This window comes from Colossoma macropomum, unplaced genomic scaffold (assembly GCF_904425465.1).
Source record: "Colossoma macropomum unplaced genomic scaffold, Colossoma_macropomum, whole genome shotgun sequence".
Taxonomy (NCBI): domain Eukaryota; kingdom Metazoa; phylum Chordata; class Actinopteri; order Characiformes; family Serrasalmidae; genus Colossoma; species Colossoma macropomum.
In genome coordinates, this window is record NW_023494786.1 from 8539109 (window position 1) to 8567079 (window position 27971).

At 38.6% G+C, this 27971-nt stretch overlaps 1 protein-coding gene across 1 annotated transcript in view; it reads left to right on the forward strand.

Annotated features, from left to right (window-relative positions):
- The window catches only part of snx19b (sorting nexin 19b), a 53421-nt gene extending 30741 nt beyond the window's left edge, over positions 1 to 22680 (forward strand). Inside the window, 3 exon segments of the mRNA XM_036559903.1 lie at positions 10121 to 10305; positions 15771 to 15858; positions 19006 to 22680. Coding sequence (XP_036415796.1) covers positions 10121 to 10305; positions 15771 to 15858; positions 19006 to 19129 — 397 coding nt within the window. The 3' untranslated portion in view covers positions 19130 to 22680.
- Positions 22681 to 27971: the final 5291 nt, after the last annotated feature.

Here is a 27971-nt window from a genome sequence, read left to right on the forward strand (position 1 = left end):
AGCACCAGCCTCTGCTGGGTCTTTAATTACCTTAGACCTGAGTAAGGGCTTGGGAAAAGCCCACTGACTGAAAGCCTCCCACAGCCTGATCAGGAACAAAAAGGAGCTGGGCATTTGGACTCCGATCCCTGCTGTCTCTTTCTCCCTCTGATCCACCAGCCTGGAGACATTGGCCGTGGCTTCCAGCACGTCAGACTTCCACCCACACTTCCAGCAGCCTGTGCTATTGTCATGCTCGATCACCCCCGAGTCAAACAACCACAAAGGCACCGTTTATGAAAACACAGACGGTAAATTAGTCTCATCTTCGATAAAGACAACATCTAGAGAGGCTCATGGAGGAGTGCTGGAGGACTCCTCGACGTCTCTTATTGTTTGCAGACCTGCTGCAGAATGTTCTGATCTTTGGGGATGTAAACCGAGAAGGCTTTGATTATGGCATTGAGTTCTCGTGTTGTAGTCTTCACAAATATCTCTGATGAAGCATTTGGCAACGTGGGGCGAGACAAATTGAGGCATAGAGTAAACAGTTCTAGTTTCTTGTGTAATCAGATAGGATGACTGTGAGGATTTGTTGTTCCAAAGTAAAGGTGAGTTTAGATGAAAATTCATCTACTTTGAACCGTTTTTCTTCTTTCACTGTTTATTTGTAGCCAAATCAATGTGTACGAGTAGATCTCTCCTCATCACACATTAAGATTGTGAGACAAGCACGTATTTCGACAGAGCGAATGAGGCTTGACGCTAAGAGCCAGATGTGCGTACATGAGAAGGTGCATCACAAAATATGACTTGGTGTGTATAGCATGTTGTTACACTACATCTATTTTACTAAGGCAGCAGCTAATCAGACAAATTGTTGAAAGGACTACCTACTAATTGTGGCTTGTTTGGAAAGCCCAGGGTTTAAAAATCTTGCCGTAATGGCAGCTGCCATTGTTAAAGGAAGTCTCTCAAAAACATGCTTCTGATAATTTGGTTATAATTGTGGTTATTAAAGACGAAGAAAATCGTCGCTCAAAATTTTGTATATTCAGTGAAACAGGTAATCAGCAGGGTAATCATTCAGTATCTAGTATTCAGTATCTATTCAGTATTCAGTATCTGTTGTTAAGTCTTTGTTGGGGAGTGTCAAGCACACAGCTATTAGGGATGCACCGATCATGAATTTTAATGGCCGATTCCACTTCTTTAGAGCCAAACTGGCCAATGGCTGATTTTTTTATGGCCAGTATTTACCAGCCTTTTATAACCTGAAGCTCGCACTGTGTGGGCTGAATGAACACATGAAACATGCTAGCACATTTCCAAGTCAAGTAGTCTTTGTCATTGCTCAATATAACTTGTATACATTGGAACGAAATGCCATTCTTCCAATACTTTATATTAGCAGAAGCTGCAATATAAATAACGTCATTTGCTCTTCAGGCCAAGCATGGCCTGTTAAATCCTTAATCTAATATTAGTTGCCTATTTCAATAACATGAGTCAAATGAAGTGCTACATCGAAGACAATTATTTATGTATTATGCTTAATTATGCTTCCGTAGTTTGGTATAGATGTAGCATTAACATCAGTGCCAATTACTGCACCAATGCATTTACCTGCCTCACCTTATTTACCTCATAAAATTGCAAGACAAATCAGAGAAAATCTAAATAATAAATTGCCCAATTGCTTATAGTGTATTTGGAGCAAAGATTATGCCGATTCCGTCCTTGGATGATTCCGATTGTGCATGCCTAACAGCTGTGTTTGATATGTAGAAACACAGAGAGCCATTCTGTCTTTCTTTCCACTCGAGTAAAATGTGGACACCTGCATCCTCAAGGACCCCCAGCCATGGACACCAAGATACAGCTGAAACTTCAGCATGAGTTCCAAGTGTATGATGCTTTTCTGCACTGCTAAGCCATGCTCTGTCTTGGGGTGGGTGTTTCATCTATTTTCCTGCTCATGTTCCATTGGCACTTGACCTTCACTTGAATTTAATATTTTTGTGCTTGGCTGTTATATTGTACATTTATGTTTGCCAAATGGAACAGTTTAAAGGTGCCCATTAACTTTTTGTCAAGTGTAATTAAAAAACGCACCTTTCAAGGCACATTAAACATCAGTTGTGTATGGTCCCCCAGTGTGCTGTATTGTTCCATTAAACTAAACCTGGTTTTCGAAAATGACTTCCAGGTGGTGATATCTTCAGTCCTTTGTAGGTCCTTGCTGAGGGCTGGATTTATTGTCTTTCACATTTCCAGCCACTGCTAGCAGGTCCATCTGGAGACACTTCCATGCAGATGTAGCTATCAGACCTATGGTTATTGGTAAACATTGGTAAATATGCCCCTCGTTTGTTTGTCTTCATTTTACACATGTCAGAGAGGATTTGTTATGAAGAAGACCATCCATACCAAGGTGTCCTTGACCAAGCCTGACTCTCAACCTTGAAAGTTAAGATCAAGGGTAAGACCTGTGTTGTTTTACAATGGCAGATTCTCATTTGATGGAGATGGATGCGTCTGAGATCAACCAGTTCAGTGGGACTTGGGAAAGGCACTCTGTTTTACTCCAACGATTCCCCAGGGTTTTAAAACAGTCTGCTAGTAGGTAATGGCTTGTTTAAAGACTGGCTCGTGACCCAGACTCTTTTCAGAGTTTGATTATTCCGTAAGATGAATTGATGCAATACAACCCTTGGCTGGCCAGACAGACCATCATGTTCCATTTGGTAAACCGGTGGAGCCTGAATTAGTCGCCTTATTCCCTGTATTTGGACAAAGTTCTTCAAGTAATTAGTTTGCATAGGCACCTGCTGGAGACACCTGCACCGGGCTGGAGCACAGAATTAATCATCTCCCTCCCACTGAATGACTTTTACACTCTCATACTTCATGCAGCCTTGTTTGGGTTTCAAGGCCCACTATTTCATAAATAAAAGCAAGCTGTACTCTCCAGCATCGAGTGAACTGTGTCACGTAGCTGAATTTGGAAAAATTTGGAAAAATGCTAACAAACATACTTTGTTAGTTTACTGGAAGGCACATTTCTTCTCTTAGCAGCTTGTGAAGTGTTTTGATTTGGGAATTTTATGAACTCTTATAAACACTTCAGTACCATCTGGCTGTATAGATGAATGGATGACACCGCTACAAACATCAGTACAATCAGACAATGCTGAAATGTTTAAAAGAGTTAATGAAATTTCCAAATCAAAACGCTTTTCAGTCTGGTAAGAGAAGAAAAAGCCTTGTAGCAAACTATCAAAGTATGTTTGTAAATGTCTGCCAGGCTAAAGAGTTATTTCTGTTAAGAGATGCTGAATATTAACTACATTTGTACTTTTACTGGAAGAAAAATGACATACCGTAATGGCAAAGGCAGCTAGTGATTCTTCTAAAGATGACGGTTTTGTTTAAAAAGGGAAGATATTTAGTAATACAAAATTAATGTTCAATTAATTAGGAAAAAATAACAAAGTTAATGCATAAAAAACCTAAAAACTTCCAATTAGTTACTATGGTTTCTTTATATTTGGCATAACCAGATTTGTGCTTGCTCTCAGCAAGAGGAAGAACTCTTGCCGAACATATACAATCATATGCAAAAGTTTGGGTGCCCCTGGTCAAATTGCGTGTTGTATTCAAACTTTTGCATACGACTGTATACTTAAGCATGATCATTTGATATACAATATGCTGAGAAGTGAGAGAGGTAGATATTCTTCACAATGTATACCGTAATTATCTATTCATTGTATTTACAGTCACTCATTTAGTAGATCAAGATAAAGTTTCTTCAACTGAAGTGTCTTTTTGTGGATAAATTTGGCTAAATGAACCGTCACAAATTGTGTTATTAACTCAGTTTTTCACCACTTCAAATATCTTACTGCACTTCACTAAATGGCAGATTGTATTGTACTCTCTAGCTGCATAATTAGTCCAAAAAAAAGGGTGCGGTCATATTATAGCTGGCATGATAGAATGATGCAGCTTGCTGTATGTTTTGAAAGTGAAACAGAACGTGCAAGTTCTTTGGTGGGCCTCTTAAATACTGCAGTGCTGTCTCCCGATCTGGGTATGGCGTGACACATTAACGTGAAAATAGCCGCTGACTAACGAGAAACGAATGGGCATAGGGTGGGATTTGCTGTTGCCTCTCAGCGTTCGACTCTGTCTGCAATGTCAGAGACAATGACTTTGCTGTCTGTGCCGCTCTAAATTAAGCCTACATTCCAGTTCCAGTGCCCACCCATCTGACTACTCTAGTGGTATCATTTTTTCCAATAGAAATTCAGATGCCAATTAGGCAAGGCTCCAAATGGAATATACTTATCATGTTTATGTTTTTGGAGTGTCAGAAGAAATCAAGGCCCCCATTAACATTTGAAAAGGGCCGTTTAAGCTTTATTGGCTCGGTTCTGCCCATAGGCAACCTTTTTTTCCACTGCTGTTGGTTTGAGCTATGCATTCCTCACTAATGCCTTGTGTCCCCTTTCAAAGACGGTGCCAGTTAAAATGAGCTGCACTTTATAAACTTCAGTAATACCATTACTGGAATAAAATGTACTACTGTTGATCACAGCTCCTTTCTGTTCCATCACCTTACATCAGAAATGTTGAAATCTTAATTCGGTCAAAAGTTGTGCAAGACTTTGTGAATATTAAGAACAAACTGATCTTGGCTGTTGTAGTAAATACAGGCCTAGCATTAAGCATGATAAGTGAGCCAGATTGGAAGCCAATGTACACATATGACCGCACACATTAACTGAATTCTATTAAGCCTGTGCCGTTAATTTTGTGGAAAACAACTGTGATAAATAGTCAAGCCAGGTTTACCACTATCCCAAACACTGAATCGGACACAGGATTAAGGTTTAAACGGTCACAGGCCTCGGTTCTGTATTAATGTGCCAGTCACTGTGTTGCTTGGGACCGATAGTCTACTGTATATGAATTACATTGCTTGGCTGGAGAATTGTTAATTGTAGGAATGTCAAAGTTAATGTGCTGATAACATGATAATGCAATAATTGACACACTTTTGTATTCTGACCCTGTGAACCTTCTGTAGTAGTTCCAGGCTAAAGCCCAGCTGCTCGCTTTGTTGCTATGATTGGATCCACGTTTGTAGCCCTCTCGCTCGATACCTGTGGCAGACTATGCAAAAGCAGAATAAAACTTTTTATGAAGCTGAAGTCAGCTTCTCATTCACCAGCTTCTTGTTTGAATCTTCCCACTTTTCCTTAAATGGTGCCCGAGTCACCAGAATGCAACTGCTGTACCATTTAAGGTGGAACGGGGAAATGTGAAGAAGAAGCCGGTGAACGAAAAGCTGACTTCAGCTTCGCGACTTTTTAGTGTTTGACAGTTTCTTGTTGCGGATTAAACATATCAGGAAACCAGCTGAGTGCTTATAAATGCAAATAAGTACACTCCTCTCTAAATTATCGATGTTTGCCTTAAGTCTTTCTCTTTGCCGTTTCATTAGCTACTAGCTAGGCAAGATTATTGTCTGCATTGCTATATGACTAGCAGTCTGCATGCCAGCGTTCAGGGTTAAAGGTTGGTGAATTAGCAGTTATCATTAACTCCAGTGTTTAAGACCATTTATTGTTAAACTGTGTTAGAACGGTCAGCAAAGCTTTATTTTACTGCAGTAGAGGGCTCCTGGTCTAGAGCTACGTACACATGGCAGTGTTTGTTCAAATCTAAACTAGAACCAAAAAAAAACTGTCTACAGGGGGCAAGTTTAAGATACCACAGGCATCTACAAACACATTTTATTGCGCATTGCACTGTGTAGGATATCTACCATGGAATGCCGCATCGTGTAATTTTACTTGGCCGCAAATGCTTCTGTGAGCCGAGAAAGCCATGTGTAGCCTGGCCTGCCATGCCATCGGCAACTCGCTGAAGACTAAACATCATCTGAGGCTAAGAAAGCCATCACTCATTGTGCGTGTGTGTGGCTGTGTGCGAGAGTCCACAGGGGTTATTTCCAGACTCGACCCCACTAAACCGAACATGCTCAAGCTTCCACATCCCTCCCCACAGCGCTGCAGGAGAGACATAAAACACTGCGCCCTACATGTCAGGCTAGTATGCTTCTCAGGGGCACCTGAGTATTCTGAGCAGAACTAACACATTGGTTACAGCACTAAACTAAGTGGTAATGTTGTTTATGGGGTTTTGTGCGTATGTGATTCAGCTTGCCATTTTAGTAGTGTATTAGTCTTGTGGGGCCAGATGTGATCTCGTAAGAAGCATACACATCTGGGGACAAGTTGTTAAAGTTTTAGTGCTGGATTGTGGCAAAATCTGTGGCAAATAAAGATACATTCCCTCTAAGGCTGTTCCCACATTTAATGTGCTAAAGTCTGAACAAGAGTTTGGATTTTTGTGACATTTTTCATTTGGTTTGGTTGGTTTTACACTGCAACGCCTAAAGTGCACCAAATTACACATGTAAGTGCTTTTTTTATTGGTGGGAAATTTTGCAGGGCTACAAGCTCTCTGTTACTCTCACATTTGCCACCATTTAAGCCAAAAGAAATTCCTACCTTGCATGAAAACAGATGCTTAATGTCTACAGTCAAAGCAGTAATAGTAATCTTTACCTGATATTTGTTTCTTTATGACCATATGCCAAAATGAAATGAATTATTTCATTGCTTGGCTGTTATTAACAGCAGCTTGTGCTGCAAGAATGATATGAGCGACTGTAAAGAGTCAGAGGTTCAAACAGGCAGACTATACAGGCGCTGTCATGCTGCTAGAAGAAGCAGGAAAGCATGCTCTGAAGCTGATTTCTCTCGTGTGGTGTGGACCATCACAAAAATGCCATCCCACCAGCAGCGAACTGAACCAGGGTTCATTGGGAAGCGAATCGAGATCCGGGATTTTTGGCAGTCCAAGATTTGTTTGGTGCAGGTATTTACACCAGTCAAAATGGTCCAGACTAAGGACAAAGTTCCATAGGTCCACTTCAAATGAAGTAAGAGTGAAACCTCCCTGAACCCCTGTTCCTCTGGTCCATGCTCTTTTAACGGCCAGAGTACAATCAATGCGACAAGCAAAATAAGCAAGCTAGCAAAACATTTTTAGCTAACAGGACTGTTTTTGCCTTGCAAGAGATGATGTTTACTGCATGTAATATTCTCCACATATGTGACCTTCATCTTCATGCTTATTTGGAGTTCTTGAGGGGACTTTTCAGCCATGCTAACTTAATTTACATCCAAAGTCTAATGTATAGACTTGTTGCCCTCTACTTTCAACTTTGCCTTCACAAGGCATTGGATTAGTTTAGAAACAGCGCTCTTGGTCTGTTCTCACCCTAATAAGTCTACATTCCCACCCATACACAGCTCCAAATTTCTCATGGTTGTCCCCAGACATTCTCGTTATGAGATCATGTCTGGCCTTGCAAGACTGGCATCGCATAAGCTTGCCAGTGGGGTGGTGTGCAATGTCAGATGGATGCATATTACTGTGTAAATGTTGGCTGTGTACAGTAAACAGACTATCTAAGCAAGGAACAGCGTCACCTAAACATCTTCTCTTCTGCCGTACAACAAATACATCATCAAATATCAGTCTAAAATATCAGTCAGGTCTAAAAATAATTTTTTAATCAATTCTCTGCAGATACTGATATCAGCATCCCTACATGCTGCCTTTTTTAAACGATATCAGAAGCATCAGTCATTCTGCAGTCCTCCTCTCTCTCCATAGTATTTGATAGTCATCGTGCTCTTAAGCAGTGACCACATAGTAAAATGCACTCTCTTTAGTCTCCTTACAGTCTCTTTTCTTTGTTTTGGTCATTTGTAACAGAAATAGTCATTCAGAACAACTGCAAGAATGCAGTGCCTCATGGTCTTCTACATGTAGGTCTATCTACCACCTAAATGCATGTTTGAACAGTGTAGTGGTACTGAGAATATGCTTTTCATACTTCAGGGAAATTCCACTGGTTTCTGATAGTTTGATAGTCTACAATACAAATATAGCCAAATAAATTTACTATCCAAAACAGCAAGTGAACCTACACTTTTTTATGTTGAGGTTAATAATGGTAAAATAGTGTTAAAAACTGACTCTTTTACTAGATATGTATTTTAAAAGTGTTTTAGGCCAAAAGCATATCATAAAACTATCGTAAAACTATAACTCGGCATCAGGCAACGTATTTGTAACCATTTTGTATAATGTTCTGTAAGGTATCTTTTAGCTTTACAGAACACTTGGAGAATTTCTCATCAGATCACTCTGAATGACTTTATTTACATCTTAAAAATGAAATTATGCAGAAATTTAGAACAATCAATGAATTTCCAATTTAATATGCACTAAATATACCGTTTACTAGCAGTTTTGTCCACTAATTTATATTGTGGTCTTTGTACAATACAGATGGATGAATCTCAATGCTAAATGTAAGACAGAAATGCAATGCCTGAGGACTCCAAGCCATTGCAGCCACCACAGAGAGCATTAAATTTCCACTGCTGACTAGCACACTGTAGTCATGACAGGTCCTGACATCTGGATTTGGTACAATGTAGTCCTGACAAGTCCCAAAACCTGGATTTGGTTCAGTCTCACTGTGGACTGAGTGCTGATGAGGGCAGTTGTGTGCACCATGCACAAAGGAGGAAGGTACTTGTGATTCACCTGGAAATCACTGTAAAAATGACAGCACTTTTTCATGATCCATTTTCATTTGCGCATTGAGAATGCATAGACATTTAAGCATAGTCGTCTACGGTGGAAGAAGTCCATATTTTTATAGTTTAAGGCCGCAAAACATTAGTAACGTTTTTTGGAGACCATAGCTGTGTCTGAATGAATAGAATGAAACTTCAGTTACAGATCTGATAGCTGTGTGAATCCACATGCAAGTCAGCTTTGTCAGTGTATAAAGTATAAGTGATAGGCTTGAGCTGATTGACAAGTGTCAAAAATCACAGATAGATTTAAATAAATTCAATAATTTGAAAACACATTATTTGCAACTTGCTTGATGCACAAAAGGAAACCATTTGTCTCATCTGTTTTCTTTTAACATGAAATTCATGTCCTGTATGAGTCTTGATACTTTTTTCCTCAGATTACTGTGTTCTTGCTTGCTAAAGCTGTGCTGCGGCCTGTCCGCGCACGGAACACTTTTCTTCACAAAACATGAATGGGGGCTTAACTGTTGGACATTGTGGTTCCATCAAAATTATTAAAGAAAATTTTATACATTGCTGCCTAGTAACAATAGTGGGTTACAGTAACTGAACACAGTAAGCTTTAAAGGCAATTAATGCAAGAAAATTCTACCACATCATGCCAAAGTCAAAACGGTTTGCTTTGCAAGTTATCAGGTTTCTTGGAAAGTGGCTCTTGCATGCCCGCCACAAGACCTCCACAATACTGCTGTCAGTTGATGCTGGCTAGGGGTGCAATCGGATAAAGGTATATCGCACATGATCTCAAAAGCCTTTTAACTGAGGTATTGGGGTACAGATCATGCAAAATCAAGGCAAGCAGATAGGAAAGGAGCTCTCTTCAGCTATTTGGGTGTAGCCCATGTCCATATGGTGTTGTATAACTTGTGGTGAAGTAAACCTACTGCTCACTAAAATTATAGTAATGACATACATTCAGTCTGTGTTGGAGAAGCATCATGGAAGATCCAAAGCCAGGAACATGTTTCATGCAGTTTCCTTAGACATTCCCATCCTCCTCCTGGGGTTGATTTGTTTGTCCGTGAATTTCTGCTGTTTTACAATGTGTTGTGCGCTGTCTGTTCCCGTTCGGTAAATCTGTGCAATGCTGTCAAAGTCTGATTCAGCAGCATATGTTGCTGTCACAGGCCAATCCAAAATTCCAAGCCCGAAGTATTTATTGTCTTTGAAAAAGCAAATGTGTTGTCATGTTGACAACCGCTTATGTGTATTTCCACCGTGTGGTTCAGAGATATTTCACCTTAAATGTCTTCTGCAGGAACCGCAAAGATTTGTGAGTCAGTCCTGGACTCTCAGTGACAGTTATGATGCTGTTTGTATGTGGATTCAGCCATTTGTGAAGTCTTGACTTTGTGTTCATTTTGTGTTGTTTGTGCCTGCAGGTGGCTGGATGTCGGTGTGGCTAATTTGACCTGCACACAGTACTGGGTCACCTACCTGCAAGTGCTGCAGGATGCTGTGTGGCCTGGGGGACGCCTGCCCACCCACCCACGGCCTCAGCGCACCCAGCAGCAGAAAGACGAGACCAAGCAGCAGTCGCTGCAGTGCTTGATGAAGCTGGTGCCAGGTATTTCTTAATGCCTAATGAAACAAGGCTTCTTCTTGTGTAATTTACAAAACATTAACAAACACAAACCTAATTTCCGGAAAAGTCGGGACATTTTGTAAAATGCAATAAAAATAAGAATCTGTGATTTGTTAATTCCCTTGAACCTTTATTTAATTGAAAAAGGACAAAGAAAATATTTCCACTGTTTTCACTGAACTATTAATTTTATTTTGTAAATATGAACAAATTTAGAATTTGACTGCAACACACTCAAAAAAATTGTGTTTATTCTTGCTTGATACAAGACTTCAGCTGCTCACCAGTCTGTGGTCATCATTGTCTGATTCTCCTCTTAATGACGCGGCATACCTTTTCAATAGGAGACAGATCTGGACTGCAGGCTGGCCAGTCAAGCACACGCACTCTGTATACGAAGCCATCCTGTTGTAGCACATGCAGAATGAGTCAAATTGAGATTAAACCCCCCCCCAATCTGATGGTTGATTAGAACATTGGAGTGCAGTTAATTATTTGTACATAAAATTTTGTCCACCTGCCAAAGCACTTTTTCTCTCGCCAAATCCAACCAAAATCCGCACAATTTGGCAGGAACTCGCTTAGTCTCGCAACACTGAAGTAAAAATTGGCAGTTATATTTTCCAGAAAAGATGAGCTCCTAGAATTTGGAACTGGATGATGTGCCATTATTGCTGTCAACAGCCACTAAAAAGCACGTTAAAAGGACACCTGTCGTTCGCACTAAACAACAGTAATGCTAAGAGTAGACCAGTTGTCCACACCAAACAACAGCAATGTTAAAAGTACACCAGTTATCCTCACCAAACAGTAATGATAAAATACATAAATGCATGTACTCACCGCAGAACAATGGCATGAACTTTGGTCACAGCTATTCCAACAAGCCGCTGACAGAACAAGTCTGAAATCTGTCTGAAATTGCCTTTCTTGTCCATTTCTGTCCTGTGACCTGCATATGCTGCTGAAATCCCCTTTGCATTTAAAAATGAACTTGCTCCTCTGTTACAGACAGTAATGGACATACACACACCAAGTACTTTATTAGGAACACTATACTAATTCTGGGTTAATTCACTTTCAAAACAGCCTCAATTCTTCATTGCATAGATTCCACAAGATGTTGGAAAAATTCCTTTGAGACTCTGGTGCATGTTGACTTGATTTTTCAGGAGCATTTTCATGCTGCCTACCTCCAGTTCTGCCACATCATAAAGGTGTAGTATTGGATTCAGATTCAGTGACAAGGCCACTGAAGAACTCTGAACTCATTGTCAAGTTCATAAAACCAGTTTGACATGACGTTTGCTTTGTGACATGGTGGATTGTCATGCTGGAAGTAGCCGTTAGAAGATGGGGACACTATGGCCATGAAGGGATGCACATGGTCAGCAATAATACTCATAGGCTATGGCATTCAAGCAGTGATTGATTGGCATTAACAGGCACAAAGTGTGCCAAGAAAACATTCCTCACACCATTACACCACCTCCACCAGCCTAGACTGTTGACACAAGGACAGTTGGGTCCATGGATTCGTGCTGTTGGTGTCAAATTCTGACCCTGCCATCTGTGTGCTTCAGCAGAAATAGAGATTAACCAGATCCAGCTTCTTTTTTCTGAAATTTCAACTGTCCAGTTATGGTGAGGCTGTGCCCAATGCTACCTTAGCTTTCTGTTCTTGGCTGACAGAAGTGGAATCCGACATGGTCTTCTGCTGTTGTAGCCCATCCACCTCGAGGTTTGATGTTATGTGTGTTCTAAGATGCTACTCTGCTCACCACAATTGTTAAGAGTGGTTGTCCTAGTTACCGTAGCCTTTCTGTCAGCTCGAACCAGTCTGGCCATTCTCCATTGACCTCTCACATCAACAAGATGCTTCTGTCCGCAGAACACTGACACACTGGATGTTTTTTCTTTATTGCACCATTCTGAGTAATTTCTACAAACTCTTATGCATGAAAATCCCAGGAGATCAACAGTTATAAAATACTTAAACCAGCCCGTCTGGCATCAACAATCATGCCATGGGCAAAATCACTGGGATTACTATGGGGGATGGTTGATTACCTGTCGTTATCTTTAAACAAAGTACTTAAAATGATTTCATTGAGTAGATTTTGTGCACCAAGCACATCTCTGACAAAATTAAATCAATAGATGTTTCTGAAACATTCATTTTGAAGAATTGACATGAGCTAATGATAGCATTTTGCTTGCTAGACTGCTTTGTGTTATTGATTGTACTCTGGACATTAAAAGAGCACGGACTAGAGGGATATAGGGGTGGGTTTTAGAGGGGGTGTACCCTTGTTGGTGGCGGAACTTGCCATAGTCCAGCACCAAAATTTCAAAAAGTTTTCCCTGGACACGTATTCCTGGTATGGGGTCGTCTGGACCCGTGAGACTACTTAAATGGCAGCTTTTTGTTAGAATTTTCCGGTCCACCTTGAATGGAACAACAGTTACATTCTGGCATCTGTACAAACGCCTGAATGTAATTGCTGCACCGTTTAAGGTAGAACGGGAAATTCAAATAAGGAGCCAAGTTCAGCTTCATTGAATTTCTCAAGTCATTTGTCTCATACGTGCGTCCCGTACACTTGTGCCTCCAAATGCCAGACACTGCTTGAATTTGGAAAATATTACAGTCATTTACACTATCAGTACCAGCTGGTCCATGGCCCCAGAACATTGTCTGGTGCAGCTGATTGAGTCAGATGGCTCCTTTTACCTTTTATGAGAGTAAATAGAAGTGCTCTGATGTTCTTGTTAGGCTGTAGTCAACCCCAAAAGATTGACCATTCTTTTATGTCCACTACCTTGAAACCAAAGTCGACTACTTCAGATGCAACAGACTGTACAGTGGGAGGTGATCAAGGGCCTGCTCCCTTTTCATTTACATTTGAAACATGACAAAAAATGCTGAATGGGCTAATGTTAGTGTGGTTTCCACTGTTTGTACGTCGTGTCATCTGCGCTTACTTGTGGCATACCAGTATAAAAGTTATGACAAAACTCATACCTGAGGAGGAATTTCAACTAGTTGAACTGGTATCCCCCCCAATACTACTATAAGCATGATCTATAAAATGACCTTTGGTCTGAGGTTTGCTTGTTTACCATCATTTGTGGAAGTCCCTCTCAATTAATTGATCAATATCACATTTTAATAAGATTTGAGCAGCTTATAGTTAATGCTTAATTTTAGATTCAGCATACATTTTGCCCATACCTAATTGTGCTTTTGTGACACAGATCTTTTTAGAAATATTGCAATATTTTTGATCAAATAATAGAACTATTATAAAAAAAATTAAGATATTAAAAAGTAGGAACTATATTGTGTGAGAACATGGTACCAATATTTAGTTTTGAAAATGTGTATGTATATAGTCACGTGAAGAAGTAAGGACACACCCTGAAATGTTTAGACCTTTTCAGCATTTCAAATGTGGAAAGTAAGTATCTGGTCTGGTGTGCTGTTTGTTATTGGAGTGTGTGGTATGATCTTAACTAGATCAGAAGAGCTCTCTGAGGCCTTCAGATGTTATAGATGCCTATGAGTCTGGGAAGGGGTTTAAGAAGAAATCCAAAATATTGGAAATCAATTTTTCCACTGTCTGGAATCTCATCTACAAGTAGAGAAGATTTAAAACCACTGCCAACTTGTTCAGGCCAGGCTGCCCCAGCAAATTTAACCCAGGAGCAGAATCTAAGATGCTAAAGAACCCCAAGAAGTCTCTGAGAACCCCAGAATTTCATCACAGGATCTGCAGGTAGCTCTTGCCACTGTTGATGCAAAAGTGCATGCATCTGCCGTTACAGACTAGACTGCCCAAATTTGACCTACATAGGAGGTGTGCTAGGAAGAAGCCTTTGCTGTCTAAAAATAACATCGGGGCAAGACTAAAGTTTGCTAATGAATGTCAAGGGAAGGACCAGGACTTCTGGAACGGACGGACAAATCAAAGATAGAGTTGTTTGGCCGCTGTACTAGAAGCCATGTTTGGTGAAAACTAAAGACAGCATATGAACAGAAGAACTTCATACCCTCTGTAAAGCATGATGGTGGAGATATTATGGTTTGATGCTGCTTTGCTGCCTCTGGGCCTGGCCAACTTGCAGTCATAGAATCGACTATGAATTCTCTTTTATACCAGAGAGTGCTTGAGGAGAATGTGGGACCCTGTGTAAAAAAAAAAATTTAAGCTAAAGAAGTGGATGTTCCAACGGGATGATGATCCCAAACATACAAGGAATGTTGCGAATGGCTTAAAAGGAAGAAATGGGGGGTTGTGGAATGGCCTAGTTAAAGCCTAGATCTGAAATGCTTTGGGGGAATTTGAAATGGGCTGTACATGCAAGAAACAACTCAAACATTGCATAGTTGAAAGAGTTCTGCATGGAGGAATGGGCAAGTACTTCCCAGTAATGATCAGAAACTGGTGGACAGTTATAGGAAATGCCTACATAAACTTACTATTGCCAAAAGGGGCAATACCAGATACTGAGGCCGAGGGTGTACTTACTTTTTCAACACACAAAAATGAGATCTCAATTATTTTTTTTAAATAAATTATTGTAAAAATTTCTATTGTTTTTTTTTTTTGTATTACATAACATTTATCTATACATACTGTTTAACTGAAGATCGAGTACTTAGAATGTCCACGTTTATCACAAAAAGAGAAACATTTCATGGGGTGTTCTTCACAGGACTGTATATGTTTTAGCCAAACCTGTGTATGTACTAAATTAATATCTTATTGTATCAAGACATTTTTAACACTCTCGATGGCAGTGTGCCCCTCCTGCTTGCTAGACAGGGAACAGAAAAAAGTCTAGCCATTCAGTTGTAACAGTTCAAATCAGTATGACAGTCTGAAACTGGTGTGCATCAGTTTAAAACTGTTTGTCTCAGCAGTGTGTTTTTGCTGGTAAAACACTAGATAACATTACAATAACGTCAAAAATAAATACAGAAAAGCGTAATCTTTTAAATGTTTAGTTAATGTCTTGTTTAGAAGAACACAATTTTGGTTAATTTAATGAAGGATTAGCTGAAGCTGGTATTGTATGGTAACTGTAAATGGACTTCCTCGAGCAGAGCTTTGGAAAAGGTTAAGCTAACAAACTTGCACTGGATTGTTTATTTGTATGTATTCTATTGTTTCTGTTTTTTTAAACAAATAAATGCTTAGTGCCCAGATAATTAGCTTTACAGATCATTTTCTTCTGCACACGTCTATATAGGTGTTTTTCCCCATGTATAGCTAGCTATTTTTGCTGAACAGAACAATATAATCCTTTTAGTCACAGATTCGTGAATATGCAATAACATTGTCTCCATCATCGCTGTCACAGTAAAACAGTTTGCCTTCTTCACTCAACACTCCTAAATCTGTTGCACGAGCGTGTGACAGCGCTGTCTGCTGTGTTTACAGATCTGCTCTCAGATATGCTGGGCTCCGAGAAGTACAAGCTCTCCTGGCAGACACTGCTGGACTCCATCCAGGATCCTACCATAAACAGGTCTGTCTCAGAACACACACACACAGATGGAACAATCAATACTGCAATCAGTTTCATTACACAACATGCACAAATGTTTTTCCCCCCGAAATTACAAATCCTGCACGTACAGAGAAATTTGGTCATTAAGGAAAAGGCCTGGTGAGACCAAGCAAAAGCAGTCATTAGAGTTAAATAGCTCTGTACTCAGAGCAGAAAGTAGTGATGATATCAGTTGATTTTATGATTGATATTCACAGCCACTTAAATCTGTATTAAACCTCTAACACAAATTTTTCTTTATATTCACAATCTAGATGATTGTTGTTGACTGCTAGTTAGTGTTCTGCAGAATTAGTGCTGTAGTGTCAAATCTAAGTATATTTTGCCCTGTATGCATTAGGTATCTACCGAGATTCAGCATCAAATTTATGGTCAAAAAAATGAAACAGACTTTAAAGAAACTTGCACAGTCTTAAATAATATACAGTAGTGTTTGGGTGTCCCTGGTCAAATGATGTTTTGTTGATTTTCTAAACGAAAGTAAATTAACACATCCTCTACAGAGAACACACTTTTGCACATTTTAATGCACAATTACTGTTTATCTGCTGAATTTATTTTTTGGTAATAGGTTAAACTCAAAGGAAATAAATAGAAATTGTGCACTAAACTTGTACTAAACAGAAAATGCCATATTTGTGTTCTATAAAACACTTAAAACACTTAAATGTCCTCATAACCTTTAAACAGGCAGATAACAGTGTGGATGTTGTTTTTTTCAAAATAGCATATCCTTACGCTACACTACTGTTTAAAGGTTTGGAAAGAGTATTGCAGTCATTTAAAACCATTTTATTTTCAGATAAATCTGTGAAATTAATTCAGTATTTTAATCTTGAGCAATGCCATAAATTTCAAATATTTGAAATAGAAACTTATAAACTTTAAAAAATACTGAGATGCTAGATATGTTCGGAATGAATAGAGCTGTAGTTACATGATATTTGATGATGTAGTTATAATTACTTGAGTAATAAGTTTAACATCTAGTTTAACATCCAGAAAATCTAAGTATTTGAAAGGTGGTAGGCGGTCAAATTTTAATAGATACAAAAATGATTGTAAATATTTACAATCATATATCCAATTACAATATAGAGTTGATAGTATGTAATAATTCAATCTGTGAAATGTTGAGTAAAACATTAAAAAATGTACTTTGGCATCTACTTAAAACTACATCATATAAGGTATTATTGTATGTAAAATAATGCCAATTATTAACGTAACAATGACTTACAGAACATTCACAAACACATTGTGCTTTTTCCAGCGACCCAAGAGGTCTGTGGAACCTTAATATCAACTGATTGAATCGGCTAAGCCAGTGATTCCCAAAGGCAGTCTTGCACATTTTTGTGTTTTTCCTGCTCTAACAAACCTGACTCAGCACATGAGGAGCTTGTTAATTAGTTACTTTGTTGAATCAGGTGTGCTGGATTAGGGCTGTCAGATGGGATAAGAAATCAAATTTGAGTTTTCCACTTCTTTCTTTGTCAGATATTTAAACAAATATTATGTACATGCATATTATTTTTGCAAAGAAAATGAGCAGGATACATAATTACAGTAAATGTCAGATTCCTAAGTCAGCACTCAGCATGAATTATCAACCAACACCAATAGCTCACGTGTCTAAACAAGTGATTCTCAACCTGGGAGATGCAACTCATGAGATTGTTGTCAAAACGGTACATTGGCCTATTCTGCTTGTCAGGAAAAAGTGTACCACCTGAAGGAGATCATTCAGTTTCCTGATTCCTGATTTTCTTTCTGCCTATTAGCGTTCTTCAGCTTCTAAAGAAAACCTATGGCTTCGCTCAAAACGTCCGAATTGCTAAAAAGCTGCTGATAGACTGCAGATATTCCAAAACAAATTAAAACGAAAATCAAAACCAAAATAAATCACTGCGTTTGGTAGCCGTCATACATGGTAATGTTACCAAGTTGCGTGGAACATACTAGGAAATTCCCAGGGGTTTGGTGGGTGAGGACAAAGTACAGTCCTCATTAAATGGGGCCATTGCCCGGCTTTCTGACCTGTTAGAGCTACAGGCAGAACTAGAGCTACTAGCAAATCTGTTCTAATGAGAGCTAGAAAAGGTTCGAATCTACGTATGATAAGCAAGACTTTTTCCACACACAGTGAATGAGACTGTCTTTGGGAATCTGCGCATAGCAGTAATATGGATTAATGCCCATTTTCTCTGACTTTGAAAATTCACTTCAAATTTAGAAAGCGCTGAAATGAAATCCCTCTTAAAGAGTTTGATGAACATTTTAATGTTGAACTTAATTTTGACTGTCCTATGCTGGTTCAGGAAAAGCACAAATGTGTTTAGTGTGGGGTTCCCAGGACTGGAATTAGGGACCCCTGAGCTAAACAATGTATTGCTTAGGCTGTGATATCTGTGCATACTGTATGTTCTAAGCTAAGGCAAGTAGAGCAAATAGGGGCATGAGGAGTATATATAGATTAGACCAGGGGTCACCAAACTTCCTCCTGGAGATTTACTTTCCAACAGGTTTCACCTCCAACCCACATCTAACACCTCATTCAGCTCATTGAGGACTTCTGAAGGCAATAATGACATGGATCAGGTGGGGTCAATTAGACTTAGAACTAGGCCTGTCATAATCATGAAATTTAATAGTTGTATGCAACTATTAAAGTGCAAGTGGCCAAGTTGGCTGATTAGCTAACTTGCTGCTTAACTGTCAATACTTAGTAGCTCCAAAGTAAAGACTCGAGCTCAAATAAACGAACATTACTCACCGCTGCCCTCTAATGGTGTTATAGCACCCGTCAGAAATTAGAACTTTGGTTGTTTTTGTAAGACCCATGACATGTCTCAATAAATGTGTTCTGCTTTGTTGTATTCTGTTTGTTGTGACGTAAACAAATTATTGTAATAGCTCACTGTGGAAAATAATTGTGATCAGCCCAAATAACTGTGATTATGTAATAATTGTGACAGGCCTAGTTGGAGCTGAAGTCTTCAGGAACGTAGAACTCCAATAGCGGAGTTGGTGACCTCTGGTTTAGACTGTCTTTGTGTATGTGTTTGTGCTGAGCATCTGGCTTCTGACTATGATTCTGCACAGGCATCTGGTGTACTGCGTGTGGGAGCTGCTCATCGAGTTCCTCATCCCTGAGGCGTCCGATGAGGACTTTCAGAAAACCCTGCTCCACAGCCTCTCCAAAAATGCCGAGAAACTACCACCATAGGAGCTCTGGAAGACATCACCGCTGAACACACATGCGTTTGCACAAACATATCAAACCCTCTTGTTAAAAAAAGGTCAGCGGTCAGACACGAAGGTACATTCGAATGAATGAGCGGACACGGGATTGGTGGATGCTTTTGGGTCTGGCTCTGATTTAGCCCTTACATTTCTGGGTCTGAAACGCACTACATGTATCCGGCCTCGCTCTGATTGCAGGCCACCTGTTTTGTGTTTTATCAGACCAAGCCTGATCTCCAAAACACCCCTGTACCGGATCTGAACTAGAGGATTCTCAGACGCCTTAGCGAGCTCTTATCCACCTTCTTCCTGCTGGCGCTTTTGCGCAAACCTTTTACAGATGGCCGATGGCTGATGTCCATCTCTGAAATGCCATATCAAAAACCGAGACAGAATGGAAATTGGCTGTTGATTCTTTCCTCACTGTCCTTCTGTCTTATTCCCTTCTTTGTTGCTGGCCTTTTTCAAGGCAGTGCGAAAGTTTACCAGTCACCTGATTCCCTCTCTTGCCCTTTGCCGTGAGGGCTGCACTGTGAAGCACTTGATTCCTGTCTTTGCTTAGAGCCTTCTTCAGCAATCGCTAGCCTATTCTTGTCTTGTCTCCTTGCCGTGCATTTTGGCAGGAGTATTTTTTCCATGACATTCTGCTTTACTGTGTGATTTGCCGTTAACACGTTAACGTATGTGGCATGTGTTTTTGGTGTCATGCTGAGACCGTACGTGCTTTATGGGCTTTCAGCTATGTTTCACTCTTTACAACTTAATCTTAGTCTGTGCATGGCTTGTGACTTGGCTCTGCAGTACTTTCCTAATGTTGGCCTTTAACAAAGGTTATACATAATATGATTTAGAATAGCTCACAGAAGGGCCCAGTTGTATTAACCCAGATTGTCTTAACGGTTGAGTTTCAACACTGCACTCATCAGTCTTCTTTCCATTCCAAGTAATATTCCAACTAAGATGTTATATACATACCAGTCAAAAGTTTGCACACATCTGACTGTTTTTGCTTTTTTCATGATCATTTGATCTAAACACTTATGTCTCAAGATGACTGAATAAATTTGTTCCTACAACAAATATTAATAGAGGTTGGATACCTATATAGGAAATTATGTCTGAAATTATTTTTTTCAGTTCAAAAATTGAAATAAATACAGTATTGTGCAAAGGTCAGATACCATTTCTTAAAGGACAATCAAAATGGCCCTTTAGGACAAGTTATTCATTTTTCAAGAGGTATTTCTGAGTCAGGAAAAAATAAAGAGTTTCCAAAACTGAAGTTCAAAACAAATCATAAAAGATATAGTGAAATTGAGATGAGGATAAAACTGAACTCCACTCTTACTTCAGATCTGACAAAATCTAGGTGTTTCTGTCCATCCTTCCACTGTGAGAGGACAGCTCAGCACTATAAGGCTGAAAGGATGTGAAGCTGACAAGAAACCCTTACTGAGAAAAGAAAACAGAAAAAGAGAATTTGCTCATCAAACTAAGAAGCTGATGGTGTTCTCAGAACAATGAACTGATCACGTCCAGACCTCAGCATCACTGAATGCTTCGGATTGCTTGGATTGAGAGAAGCAGAAAATGCAACCAGCTTCTAAGAAGTTTGGAAGTATGGAGAAATATCCCAGCAGGTTTCTTTGAAAAACTGAAAATAAGTCTCCTGAGAGATTTTCTGCTAAATGTTTTTGTTCCTGATGCTGAAAAATTAAAAACTTTGTTTTGACTGTAAATTAATAAATGAAATGGTCTGGCTTTGGCACAGTACTGTATGCATTTTTAAATGGCCCCAGCAAGTGATTTTCAGCAACAACAAGGTATCAGTATATGTATTATCTTTGTTTCTGTTGAAAAAAAAAATAGCTCAAGTGTCCTCATGAAGGCTCTGGAGAGAATTCCAAGAATATGTAATGTTGCATTAGGTAAGGTAAAAGGGGATAAATGACTAAAAGAATCTAAAATATGATTAAGATTTGATTTAACACTTTTTTCTCTGCATAATTCCACGTGTGTTATTTTACTTGTTCTAATGTGGAAAATAGTAAAAGTGAGGAAAACCTTTCTATGAGTAGGTCTGTACAAACTGACTGGTACTGTCTGACATTATGCAAGACATACTGAGCTGCTGGTTTATCAGGTACACCTACTTTGTGTCTACACTAGTGGTTGTTCTATCAGGGCACATAGGTGCACTTTGTAGGTTCACATTTATTGTCTGTAGCTCATCTGTTGCTGCACAGTTTATCAGCTCCCCTCTACTCCATCCATCAGTGGATGGGGACACCACAGGACCACCACTGACTAGACATTCCTTGGGTTGTGGATAATTCTCAGCACAGCAGTGATCATGACATCGTTACATATTTTTGTGTGTTGTGCTGGTACAAGTTTTAGCATGTTTTTAGACAATGTGTACACACACTGTCCACTTTATTAGACGCAGTTATCTTGTTTTATCATTTTCTCTGCACAATGTGTTGGTTTTCATCTAATTCTTCATCAGTGGTCAGTATCTGACCACAGGTCCACTGTTGGCTGGATATTTTTGTTTGGCGCGCTGTTCTCAACTCACTGGTGATTCAGAGGTGTGGTACACGCATACCAGCGCTACACTCACAAGGTGTTGCTGATGCATAGCAACAGATGGAGAACAATAGTCGTCAACAACTCTGGTTCTGAAGATCTACCTTCCTGTGGAGTCTAGATCTAGCCACAATCTGCCACACCTGCTCCAGCTAATGAACTTCCTCAGAAGTCTTTAATTGGCTGGATTATTAATGTTAGTTAAGTGGGGGCAACATGTTGTATGCAGGTTGGAACTAAACTCTGCAGGAAAGTAGATCTTCACTAAAGGGTTTGGTGACCATTGGGGTACAAGCAGCAAGTGTAAACCTACTAAATGCACCTATATGGTATGTGTTTCTGATAAAATGGCGAGTGAAGGTAGGAACAAGGTAGGTGCACCTAATAAACTGGCAACTTTGTGTATATGCTTTGCATTAATTTAGTTCACTGTGCATTTTTTAACTTATTTATTTGGATGTAAATACTGAAGTGGATATTTTTTCCCCACTCTGTCTCTAAAAACAATACAAGATGTCTAAACTGCCTTAAAATGTATGTGAATAAGTCTAAACGTTGTCTGTAAAGTAGTAGAAATGGTGGCCATAAAGCTTAAATCAGTCTATGATGTTGAATACAATTAACAGGAATACTTGTCTGAACTGTCTTTTGTTAAATACTGGCACATTTACCTAATTTGGTTGAATGTTCTTCAGTATTGTTGTGTGAATGGTTTCCATGCAGTTATTCCTGTTATGGCCAGCAGTCTATAATGATTTCGGTGTTGATCTGTACATGCTATAATTGCAGCACAACTGTGATGGCAGTCCATTGTTAGAGGTCAGTTTTATGTGTATGTATGCCTTGAATGTTGCACTATTTGTAATTGTGTCAGTGCTGTTGTGGTTGGAGGACTTGTGATGTGTGCGGTGATTTAAATAAAGGTGCAAAGCACTGCAGACTTACTGCCTTGAAATATATTTGACTTACTGCTTAAATGGCATTTGCACATCATGTGGATGTAACATGCTTATTTCTTGAACAAGTATGAAGACTCAGTGTCCAGAACTCTGCAGAAGTGATCACAGGTTCCAGCTGCTTTTCGCGGTTCTATTGAGTTATGTGCTTGTGGAACAAGGTAGTGTACTGCAAACATCTTGTATGCTGAAAATTGTCTAAGCTATGTCTTCGGTTCACAGAGATGTAATGCAAAACACGTCAGAATGAGTCTTGTTTCAAACACCTTTAAGGCCAGTGGTGAGGCAGGAACATATTAAAGAACATTAAAGTACATTATATGTATTAGGGATTCACAACTGATGTCAGAATCATATTGGCATCAGCAGGTAATTAAATGTTGACTATACTTAATGTTTTATCAAGTGGTTTTGTGTTATTGTATTAAGTTTCTGCTAAGTTACAGTACTTGACTAAGTAATATGTACTTAATGAATACAAGTAAATCACACTAAAGTAATTTGAGTAAATTCTAATGAACTAGATTTTTATGTATTACCCAAAAATGAAATGTTGGATTTGCTTAAATATGTCAGATGATCCCATGGAAGTGTTTTAAGTAGCTTGGTTGAGTAATATGTACTTAATTATGTTACAAATTTGAAATAAAAAAATAACAAAGTCAATGGACTTAAGTTAAATCTACACATTTTTGGTAAGTTATTACTGTATTACTGAGCTGATGTAGAGTTGTGATACATGATAACTTGTGCTTACAGCCAGCAACATTTTGATGTGGTAGTTCACCATGGAGTGTTAGAAAGATGCACACACAATGGAAGGTAGGCCGGGGGAAAAGACAACACGAAGACGTGCAAACATGCAGTGTGCAAATAGATGCTAAGAGCCAATGGGAAAGAAGTTGAGTTTTACTCAATATTACATTAACCAAAGACTTACAAGATAAGTCTGACAGATCACTTAATTTCATTGAAACACTATATATAAAGTATATGGCTGTGTATAGAACCATTCTGAAAATGCTTCTGTAGCACCAAAAAAGGGTCCTGCTGTTACAATGTCAAACTTGTAAAAGTAGAAGAAACTTTTTTGGTGCTATATTACTAAAGAACCCTTGAATAACCACATTAAGTGTGTATTTGCAACACTATCATTTACAAATACAAAATGACTACCCCTTTAACCAAGTAAAGAGCTGTTTTCTAGTACATCACACCAGAGACGTTAAAGGGAGGAGACAGGTCACTGGTTGGAAAATGAGTGTGAAAGCTTGTAAAGCTTTATGGCATTGCTTTATGTAGAAATTGCAGCTCTTAAATATAATAAGCCAATCAGCCGCAGGTGGAGATATTGGAGATATCAGAGAACGTGTAGTCAAGAGAATTGCCATTCGGTAATGTCCTCCGGCTTTGTCAGATGCTAGAGTTCAAAATGATGGAGCTGTGGAGCTTTTGTGCATAATCATAGTTTGTAAATGTAAATTGTAAATAAAACATTTTTGTCTATAGAAAAATGCAGTAATTTTCTGACCACAGAACGTTCTAAAATATTTCAACGCTGCTGTTATATTTTTGAGTTTTTGAATTCCAGTTATAGGACTTTCTAACTGCCTCATGTACATTGATGAGATCAGTGAATGTGAAAAACCCTGCCGCAGAAAATCAGAAAGATTCTGGTAAGTCTTCTTTCAGTTTTTTAAATTGAAGGAAAATCCTGCACAAATGGTTAAAAACAAGTTTCATTTGAGCCAGACGCTACAAAGTCCTCTTGATTTTGTCAGATTTACCAGTGATTTCAAATATAGTTTTGAAACGGTAATTTAGCCTTCAGTTTCAGGTTTATAGATCTCTTTCCCCATTCAAAGAGGTAGCAGCCTGGTCTTGTATGACTGGAAATAACTGCCCTGGGCCAGAGTTTCCCATAAGGACTTAACAAATTCAATTCTTTTTACAAATACGAAGATTTAGCAAAGAAATAAAGCATTGTTTTCCATATCACACAAACAAATACAATCAGTTCTACAAATACTAAACTTTAGACAAATATGTTGTGTTCCATTTGTGAATCATGACTTTTGCCATGCTATTTTATTTCCATTCTAAAGATTTTTTCACAAATAGTTTGAGCATTGTTGCCTTCCTCAGCGGTAAGTGGCGCTATGCATCTACTTACAAGACCCTCAACTCCCTTAGACTTTAGAGCGTATTTGAATGTTTCAAACCAGTATTTGCTGATGTGTTTATTGTATTCTGGAACAGCAGAATTTTTTGCCAGAATGTCTGCATTTTATTTATTTTATTAATTTTCCTGTGTTCTTACCCAGCAGAAATGAATTTCTCCGTAATACTAATCCAGATAGATGAAGTCCCAGTTTCTACATTTTATAAATGTTCATTTATTGGCATCAGCAGATCTGCACACAGGTTTTGCACACAAGTTTTGATCCATGTCTGCAGCAAAACTCAAGCCTAACAGGCATCAGCAGATGCTAACTTGTCATTTCCCCATTTCTTGCAGAGTTTGCAGTAGTAAATGAGTCATGTCTGGTTTTGTCACTTCTGCTGTGAGGCACAGTAAGTGTTCTGTTTTGCTTTTTTTCCCAGATTGAAAACTCTAAAAAGTGATGTGTTAAATAACATACGTGTTACCTGTTTTAACACATTTTATATCATATTTTTTCTGTTTTAACACATGCTCTATTAAAAGCAGGGTTTGATATTTTCATTCATTTTTATTTTTATATTATTATTATTTTATTTTTTTTCAGTTTACTTTCTTAGGTTTTACACCTTTTGCTCAATTTTGGCACTAAATTCACTCCATACTCCATGATATTTCCAGCCAATTTTTTAATGACATATTTATTGTATGCTGGAACAGCAGAACGTTTAGCAGAATGTCTTTTTTTTATTTATTTTACTTGTTTATTGCATTTGTTACCCAGTAGAAATGAGTGTGTTACATTTCTCCCCAGTGCTAATCCAGATAGATGTAGTCCCAGTTTCTACATTTTATAAATGTTAGACTCCATCAATCCTGATGCCAATACATAAACATTATATAAATGTTTCTAAATATTTACTATTAACATCAGCAGGTACTTAGAAAGTATCAGCTATCGGCATCTGGCCACAATTCCGAAATCGGCGCATCCCCAATATTTACTTACAGAATGTTTATAACACAACTTTTTCAGCATGTTTTTGTCCATCTAGTTTTAGTTTGTTTTTATTGTCTAAAAAAAGGAGTAGTGTTAGTTGAATTCTTGTTTTAGTTGTAGGTTTTAGCATTATGATGAGCACTGTCATAGTAGATATTTAATAAGAGTAGAATAAAATTAAGATAGTAGACTGAGCTCGGCACAACTCCAGCTTTCCTTAAAGACGACCAAACACAGAAGACTTCCACTTCTAAACTCTTAATCAAACGCTGAAAAAAAGAAAACTAAAGTTCTTTCTCAATAATTCTATTTTGTTTTAGTTAGTTTTGCAGTGAAAGTTATAGTTTTGATTTCATTTTTGTCTTTTTAAAATTTAATATTTTTAAATATTTTTATTACAGTTAACAGTTATTACAGCACATTTTTCACTGCTAGTTTTCATTTTAGTGATAATTTAGTGAACTATAATAACACTGGTTAAATATAACCCAAAATGTATTCTGAGTAACTGGGCACAGAAATATTAGAAGTAGCACAAAATGTGTTGTTCTTCACTGAACATGCTGATGCATCTAGTTACAGACACAATGTGTTGTTTTTAACACTTTTGAGAGTGAAGTGGGAGGCCACTGACAAAAAGCAGTGTTGTATCATAGCCTTAAACATTACAGTAGTTTAACAGAAATGGCATGTTTGATGCATAAAGAAGGCGAATCACCCTCCACCACAGTGATCTTATAAATCTTTTACATGTGTGCTGAGCTTGAATGGTACAATGATCTGAAGAAAAACTGCTGCATACTGTTCAAAAAGGCTTAAATCTTGTTTTTATTTTTCATAGCAGTACAAGTTATGCTCACATGATTTATGTCAGCAGACATTTTAGTGCTTTCTTTATCTAATGACATTCTTCACAAATTAATGAAACAAACATTTTATGGCTTTTAACGGCTTTTCATGAATACTTTATGAATACAGCGGGTCTCTTCAGTACAGTATCTCAAGTTTTTACATCAGTAAAGTTTTGTAATTTTATAATGTATCAATTCTAAAGTTTAAGATAGTTCCACAGCATGATAGATCCCATTTGGCCCAACATAAGCATTTTGGAATGTGTTAAGTTAATTCTAGTATTAAGAAGGTACTTATAGTCTCCAGTGCAAAACTTTCAATGAATAAAAAAGGCAGTGTGACTTGCTTGTTTACTTGCTATACCACTTCACCCACTAACATATAACGTTCACCTAACTGTTTGCGCTTGACTGCTTATTTAAGACTTTAAAATGATAAATAATGAATGTCATTCTGCAGGTTGTGGAGAATCTGTTTGAAAACGCTTAAAAAGGATGAGCTGCATTATGAATAAGAGGGAGATACATAGATGTGGTCTTTTTATAGTAGAGTCATGGGTATTATCATATCAATATGAATGGCCCCAATAAAGAATTTAAGGGGCCCTGTTGCCACGGCGGCAAAACCCCTGGCCCCCTTAACCCATTCATCTGCACTCATAGTAGTTACGCCACTGCGCTGTTCTTTAAATGCTATAAAAGGCTATTTTGATACAATCACCAGTTTTATCTCTTGGACATCAGTAGTACATGAATTAAGTTGATGTTCATACAGCATTATCCCATTATTTTCACTAATCTGTAATCTAGGTGATTCATCATTATTGAGCAGTCCTATAAATTTCAAATCAGCATGAATTGATGTTACAAGCCTTTTCTTCATAGGTGAAGGCGAGCTTATTTTATTTCATGCTGGACTGAGACTGAGGGATTTGTGGCTTTGAATAGGCTGCAGTACAGACATGCAGAGATGTAATCTGTTCAGTGAAATGAAGTAATTAGATTGTCTTGGATGTTTATTAGAGATAACCACTAAATCAGCTCCTCTGTGTTTGCTGGAGGCCTTGTGCTGGAGCTGGCTGCTTCCTGAGCTGGAGGAAAGTTGGTGCTTTTCCACGGCACGTTGCTGCCTGCCTGACCACAGCCTGGCTGGACTAGAGATTAGGGAGCGCTGCACATCCCTGAGACTTTTTCAGCTGCTCATCAAATTCTAATGACAGGATACTTATGGTTGGCAGCTTCGTTAAAGGTCAGTGGTAGTATTCTTT